The sequence below is a fragment of the Ailuropoda melanoleuca genome, chromosome 1 (assembly GCF_002007445.2).
Source record: "Ailuropoda melanoleuca isolate Jingjing chromosome 1, ASM200744v2, whole genome shotgun sequence".
Classification (NCBI taxonomy): Eukaryota; Metazoa; Chordata; class Mammalia; order Carnivora; family Ursidae; genus Ailuropoda; species Ailuropoda melanoleuca.
In genome coordinates, this window is record NC_048218.1 from 204,332,491 (window position 1) to 204,340,810 (window position 8,320).

Genomic DNA, 8,320 nt, shown 5'->3' on the forward strand with positions numbered 1-8,320 from the left:
CTATATATAGCGATAATAGTGGGTAATCAACTGGAGACTGTCTTGTAGTAAACATATCAAAGAGAGAAGTAACAGCAAAGAACATATTTATTTTGGAAGTGCTAATTATACAAAAAATTATAAGAAGATTATATTTGAATTACACATTGTTAAACAATCTTTACTAGGACAAGGTATTAGACTATGATGAAAAAACTATTTATTGACATATATGAGATCAGATTTGAGCACTGGGATCCTTGATCTCTTTTTAATATAAAGGGAAACAAGTCTGAACACTGGAAGACAATGAATAAAGACATTAATCTGAGAGTTTTTATGTCTGGCAAAAACAAGTTGTGAGACCTTTGGAAAATTGTTCAGTATGTTTGGCCGTGATTATATGCATCTCCAAAGGCAGTGTTAGGAACAGGGAGTTTTCTTTTTTCTTTTCTTTTCTTTCCTTTCCTTTTCTTTTCTTTTTTCTTTTCTTTTCTTTTCTTTTCTTTTCTTTTCTTTTCTTTTCTTTTCTTTGCATTTTAACTTTTTACAACCTGAAAGTTCTTTGATTTTATTCGTTCTGGGACATGTATGATAGATAAGGAGAAATTCTTTGTGTGATTTTCTTCAATTCAGTAATTTGTCAGCATGTATTTATTGAAGACCTACTGTGTTTTAGGAGCTGATCCAAGTCTTATAGAGACAGCTGACCTAAAAAACTGTGTTACAGTAAAATAATGGTGGGTAAAACAAAATCATGTGTCATGGGACTGTTAACCCAGAATCCTCTGGCCTCTTAAAGGATAATTGCCTGCCTTCCTGCAAACATTTTCAAATTCCCCATCCCATTAGCACATGTCTCCTTTCTTTGCTCCTTAGAGAACCAAAATTTGCATACAGCCTTTTAACAAACAATACCTGTCACAAATTGCCCCGACACAACAATTTCCAGCCAACTCAGTTTACCAAACCCTGCCTTCCACAGACACTAGCATGTTTTCTAGAAAAAATAATAAGTTAAACAGTGAGGATAACAAAATCGTAGCAATTTTTAAATCAGCTACTACATGATTTGTTTTGAAACAGCTGTAAAAATAATGTCAGAGATATTCATTACATTGTCTTCCTTGTACAAATACAAATACAAAAAAAAAAAAAAATCTCCGTAAACATAGTATACCTATTTGGACTCTGTGTTGGGGGAAAAAAAAAAAAAAAAGAAGAAGAAGAAGGAAAAAGAAAAAGAAAAAAGAAAAGTGAAAGAGCCAGACATTGGAAAAAAAATGTGTCCAGACACTCAAGTGGTTTAAAGACAATGAATGCATGTTGTTTGTTTTGACTGTTTATTTCTTAAGAAGTAAGAATTATTATTTATGTGTATGTTACATACTTCCCAAAGGTCTCTAGTTTGCAACTATGATTCTCCTTTGTAACTTAGGACAATTATATAGTTATAAAAAGTACTGGTCAAGCATCTGTGCCCAAGGTCCAACTATGCCATAACTATGCTCTGTGACCTTGGGCTCACCAATTTCACTCAGTTTCCAGTTTTTAGTTTCTTCATCGGTTAAACAAGAGGATTAAATGAGGAGCTCAGTTATTCTTTCTAGCTCTAAACTTTTACCATTCTATTTCAGTGTTTTTGAATTTTCTTTGAACCCAGAAGTAAACAGATGTGAATTTCAGAATTAAACAAAAAGCTAAAACAAACAAAACAACCACAACAAAAACCCAGCAAAAAATATGTACATGTATTATGATCATTTCATGTCATCATAATATTAATAGGTTATTAATTTAAGGTTTGGAGCAAAAATTAAAAGATCTTCAACACTGTTAGTGGAAATTGATGCAATGTTTTATTTTTGAGGCTGCAGTAATACTCCTCCCCTAGTATGTATTTCATTTGAGGTTTTTTGCTATCTACTTACAGTGTTGACAGCAGTCCCTCCTAAAGACAATGTATACATGGACAGTTTACTCTTGTAGGGAGATTTAAGTTCGGTTCTAGATCTAAGTTCGGTTCTAGACAGCAGTCCCTCCTAAAGACAATGTATACATGGACAGTTTACTCTTGTAGGGAGATTTAAGTTCGGTTCTAGATTTAAGTTCGGTTCTAGACTTCTTTTTTTTTTTTTAAAGATTTTATTTATTTATTCATTCGACAGAGATAGAGACAGCCAGAGAGAGAGGGAACACAGCAGGGGGAGTGGGAGAGGAAGAAGCAGGCTCATAGCAGAAGAGCCTGATGTGGGACTCGATCCCAGAACGCCGGGATCACGCCCTGAGCCGAAGGCAGACGCTTAACCGCTGTGCCACCCAGGCGCCCCCGGTTCTAGACTTCTGACTTAAAAAAATTAAAACCTATATGCATGGTACTAAATTGTTCAGCTCAAGTATAAAACAATGGGTTTATTACCAGTGTTTGAACAGATTCTAATCCTTATCGCTGTATCATTTTAAAATTTATCAGATCCTCTGGTTTGACAGGGTTAGTTCTAGTTTTCAAAGTCTTGGACCAGATGTCTGTGTGTCTTAGGGATACCCCGGGTATTCTATAGTCCAAAGCCAGGGGAGTCTTCATTTAACAAATTATGTAATCATGGAATCTCTTCCTTCATTCCGTTCGTCATTGTTTACTGCAGTTTTCTTCTTTAGAAGGAGGCTTGAGGCAAACCTTACTGAGTCTCCTGGATACAAAGTCCATGTTGAATAGGCATTTTTTTCAGTTGCTTTATTTGAGTAGAAGTGACACAATTAGTTTCAGGTGTACAACCTAGTGATTCAGCAGCTTCTCTATACTGTATGCTATGTTCACAGGCGGAGCTCCCATCTGTCACCATGCAACGCTATTACAATACTGTTGACTATACTCCCTGTGCTGTACCTTTCATCCCATGATTTATTCACTCTGCCACTGGAAGCACTCCCCTTCACCCATTTTGCTCACTACCCACCCCCCTTCCCTCTGACAACCATCAGGTTGTTCTCTGTATTTATAGGTCTGATTCTGCTTTTCATTTGTTTGTTTTGAATATACATTTTTAAAAAGTTAATATGTAGCTTGCACATGTGTGTGCACGTGTGGGTGTGTGTGTAGCATAGTGAAAACATTGCCATACTGGTATCTGAAGAGCAAGGATCTATTAATTATACATTTCTGCCTTGGGTGAATATTTTTTTCTTTAAGTCAACATATTCTACATTGGCTTTTAGAAGCTATTTGTGCCTCTCTATTTTTTAGAATACTGTGGTTTCATCATGTATGATATTTTTTATACCTGACTACACTGAAAAATAGGACATTTTAAATGTTCTTCATTAGTGAATATTTGAGAGATTAGAATGCAATGATGCCTATCCAAAGGGGGTGGTCAGTCTGATTTCAAAGTTGTAAGAAGTGGTGACCCAATTAAAAAGACATTGCACTTTAAATATTAAATGTTTTGTGCAAATTTTCCAATTTGTTAAACATATCATTTTTTTAAAATAATGAAATTGCATGTGGAACTTTGGAAGCACAAACTGTAAAATAATTTTACTATTGGTCTCATGGTAATTTTGTTAATAAGATCACTTCCTTTAAAAAATTTCATCATCTTAATCTAATAAAAATATAATTTTATAGTATCCTATAAAAGTTACTCATACTGTACTTTCTTAATAAAAGAAACCTATAAATTTATGGAGTTTCATTCTTATATTAACCATTATTTTATTATTTTTCTGATATTTATTGATTTTGGTATTTCTTGATATGGATTAACTTGTCAAAATACTGTCTTTGCTTGACTACTGGGTTTTGCCAAGTTTGGGCTTGCTGTTCTAATAGCTATATCAATTTACGAAGACTTCACTCATTTTTCAGATTAAAGGGCTTATGTTAGATGTGTGTTTCCTTCAACTACAAATAAGATAGCATTCTGGTAGAGGTGGAAATTATGTAAAGCTGTTGGTCAGGCAGTTTGACTTATTGTATAATGGTATTATGTTTATATGATAGATTTGAGAGAAATGGACCAGCTAATCCAAAACTCACTTAGAGTGCAGCAGTCTGAGACAGTCTCTGTTTCTGCATTCATACACTAGCAAAATGGTACTGCAAGCCGTTTCCAAATACCTAAGTGGACTGATAATTCACTTACTCAAAATTCATTCAATAATTATTTATTGAGCCTATACTCAATGCCAGAAAGAATTCTAGGCAATGGATAGAGAGTGGTAAGCACACATAGTCCCTGCCATCATGGAAAGCAGAGTTCAAAGAGAAGCCTGACAACAAAGAAACTAATAGGTATATAATTAGAACTTGTGATATATCAAAAAGAGAGCAAAAAATGGTCGTGGACATGAGCATGGTGACTTATTGGAAATGTGTGTGTGAAGGCACGAGGGAAAGAGAATGACGCAATGGTGAAGTGAAAGGAAGGCAGGTGTCATGAGAAGATGGCGGGAGGAAGAGGAGCACAGATCGTGGCCACAGGGAAGCAGGCAGAGCGGCTCGTGTAGAGGCAGACAGGAGTTGCAGCTTTTCCCAGAAGTGATGAGAGTCCATCAAAAGGCTTTAAACGGCAGTGTGACACAATGTTAAAGTTCACTCTGGCATTTTGTTGATAATAGTTTAAAGCAAGGCAAGCATACAAGGGGAAGATGAGTAGGGAAACCCTGTAATCCAGGGAAAAGTGATGGTGGTTGAGAAGAGTAGGCAGAAGCACAGAAAGTGGACACATTGGAGGCAAGTTTTCGAATTTTAATTCACAAAGCTTTGCTGATGTTTGTTGTAGGAGCGAAGGAAAGGGGGATGTAAAGAATAACTTCCGATTTTCTGAGATGAGCGACCCGATAGATGGTGGCGCCATTAACTGAGATGAGATTGAACAGGAGAGTAAGAAGGTTAGGGAGTAAACTCACTCCCTTTGTGATGCCTCTGGTACATCCAAGTGGATATGTCAAGAAGCAGTTAGATACGCACGTCTGCCACTCTCAGTGGAAGACTGAACCAGTGAAAGAAGCCTGGAGCCATCCTAGACAGAACCAAGGACTGAACCCTGAGAACTTCAACACTTCACAGGTAGGGCAGTTCAGGTGGGGACAGCAAACAGTTGAGTTAGATAGTCCAGGGCTGGAATGTTATTCAGAAAGCAGACTGCTTAAAATTTTCCTTTGTCATCCTCCTGTGTTCAGAGATGCCTGTTCCAGGTCTCACCATCATAGGTTCATTTTAGGAATGAGGCCAGGAGTGACCGAAAAGCAAGAGTAGTGCATGTCTTTTACCTTTCAGGGCTTAGCCCAGACAATGCACTTCCATGGAGCTTAGTCTCACCTCCCCTCCCATTAAATGAGCCTGGAAAATGGTGTCTTTAGCTGGGTGGCTCTATGTCAAGACAGAAATTCCTGTTGCTATAAAAGAAGAAGATCACAGATTTNTTGTCATCCTCCTGTGTTCAGAGATGCCTGTTCCAGGTCTCACCATCATAGGTTCATTTTAGGAATGAGGCCGGGAGTGACCGAAAAGCAAGAGTAGTGCATGTCTTTTGCCTTTCAGGGCTTAGCCTAGACAATGTACTTCCATGGAGCTTAGTCTCACCTCCCCTCCCATTAAATGAGCCTGGGTGGCTCTATGTCAAGACAGAAATTCCTGTTGCTATAAAAGAAGAAGATCACAGGTTTGGGGGGAACAATGTGCAGTAGGTTAATGACTTCATTAGGAAGCCTGATTCTTTACTTTTTTTCCCTCGGAGACTGGGATAGCTTCCCTTCTAGAAGCAGATGGCCACATGAAGGAGAGAGGATACCGGAGCAAAATAAGAGTTGTGATAGGAAGGAAGAAAGGGGAAAGGGCTGTTGACCACACACCCACAACTTTCTGCTGTAATCCTCAAGGTGGATGCAAGCTTTCTGCTCTGGCCAAACTCAACAATTCATTCATTATTCTGTGAATGCTTTTTGCACTTACTCATACTGGTGCAAGCCTTTGCTTTCGCTCTGCGTAGAAAGGTTCTTCTCTTTCTTTCAGGCTAACTTGAATCTGTGCTTCTTCCAAAGATTAACTTTTCCATAAATTTCAGTGTACTCATATAATAGTGATATATTATCCTAATTCTGTGCCAATATGTTTAATATCAGGCATAGAGGGAGACCTGACTTGCCAATTACATTTTGATGAATAAATACAATTTCTTGAGGATAAATTTGACTTTATTTTTTGTTTCTCCAGAGTTTGTTTTAGAATGTCTTGACTGATTAAAAAGAACTTACCATTATTTATCTAGGTTAAATACAGTTGGACCTGGAGACAGGTGAAGGAACTCATGTTCTTTGCAGGTCCCTCTCCTTCTGTGAACCTGTGATCCTTAAAAGATGTTTTATTCATAAAACAATGGGTAATACATTGTAATACTTTATTTCAAAGTAAATTAACAAAGTAAAATAAAGTGAACTCAGGTTTTATTACAATAGAAATGATTTTTAAGGTGTTTATATAGTAAGACTACAATTAATGATTGATATGGTTGTCTAGAAATGTGTAATTGTTGGAAAGATGCAGACCAAATACGCTTGATTATTCTTAATGGAAACTTTGGGCATAATGCAAAAGGTATAATAAATATCTCTGCATTTAAATATTTCCGTAAATAAATGCTTGTTGAGGTAGCAGCATCAATATAACACTAGGTTTCTGGTTGTACAACCATGACATTAAGTTATGTAGTAATGACATACTAAATTAGTTGCTGGAATTATGATTACTTCTCTATATAATTTCAGTTTGAACAGGAAAAATGTAAGGCAGTGATATATACTCCATGGAGAGTATGCCTTCAACTAAAATTGAAATCTAATTAGTGTGAAAATAAAAGTACTAAAATATTGTTGAGATCAATATTGATGGTAATGCAGAAGAAAACTCTGCCATGATTGTGGAAATAGCTCTGAGAGCCAGGGGTATGAAAAATAGCATTTAAGAAATCAAACTTTCTAAATGAATTTCTTGGCTTGATAAGCAAAAATAAAATTGGGAGCCAAGATGAAAGAAAAAAGATAAAATTCAAGAGGTAGTTTGTGATGGGATAGTAATTTATAAATCACTCCAAATAATTTTCCAGTAATTCACAAAATAACCTATACCTAACCTGAAGTTTTCTTTTCTAAACTTTAGAACAAGGCATATTTAATGAGCAGGTCTAAAATCTGTACTAATCTGAAAGTAGATTAAGTATCTCAGACTGGTCTCTGTGCAAAAAATAAGCGGATGGGAAATCTCAGCTGACTCAGACTAAGAAAATGGGACTGGATTTCAAGGTCAAATGAAACTGTCTTTATATTCATGATCGCTTTCTGTGAATTAGATGAGGTCTAAACTCAGGTGTTCTGAAATGATTACACCTACTAAATGGGATTAGGAGATTAGTATATTGTCACTCCGAGTGGAGAAGTGGCTGCATAGACCAAATTTGCCTTTCCTGCATGCTGAACAGCCCCCCTCCCCTGTGCCCTCCCTTCTGGGCTGTTTCTCCTCTCGGTGTCCTCATTCTTCTTTGAGCTGCTACCGCCAGAGCCGGAATGCTNCTTTGAGCTGCTACCGCCAGAGCTGGAGCCGGAACCTTGAGCTTAGTAATTCAAACTGAGGTTCCCTGACCAGCTGCAGGAGCAGCACTGGGGAACATGTTAGACTCACAGGATCTCAGACTCCACCCCAGACTGAAGAAATCAGAATCTCCATTTTAACCAGGTTTCAAGTGACTTTTATGCACATGAAAGTTTGAGAACTTTTGTGTACCAGTAGCTCGGGATAATAGTAACAGCAAGCTATTCAGAGAAATGCTCTACTGTTAATCATTATTGGGTATTGTGTGAATGTATTTCAGAGAAAGACTCTGGTTTTTATATAGAGTTCTACAGAACCAAATGTAGTTTTAAAGGAAACACAAAGATTTGATTTGAATTATATTTAAAACTCTCTATTTTAACTATTAAGCACTGTAGAGGGGAAAAAAATGAAAGCGCTTTCATAGTGTTTTGAAAACGACTGTTGCACTCAGTTATACTGTCAGAGTAACAGTCTTTAGATTTGAAAGAAAATTCCTTCTGCTGTCTCTGTTTAAGTAGTAGCCACAAAAGTGGGCTGTGACGAGCGAATGTGGTACCATTCACTGTTCTTATGTCCATGAATACCATTTTTCTCAACACTTTGCAATTAAAATCAAGTGTAGAAATAAAAGAGATACTCTGGGTGAAATAAAACTGCAACTGTCATCTATAACCCTGGACCGAATTGTTGCATCCATCCAAACAGCCACTCTGGCCGTAGTGTTTGGTTTTATATTAAGTAATTGTTATA

At 36.9% G+C, this 8,320-nt stretch overlaps 1 protein-coding gene across 1 annotated transcript in view; it reads left to right on the forward strand.

Annotated features, from left to right (window-relative positions):
* CNTNAP2 (contactin associated protein 2) overlaps window positions 1–8,320 on the forward strand; it is a 1,777,718-nt gene that overhangs the window by 1,010,972 nt on the left and 758,426 nt on the right. Inside the window, exon 12 of the mRNA XM_034648877.1 lies at window positions 7,523–7,593. Coding sequence (XP_034504768.1) covers window positions 7,523–7,593 — 71 coding nt within the window. The remainder of the gene's footprint in view (window positions 1–7,522; window positions 7,594–8,320) is intronic.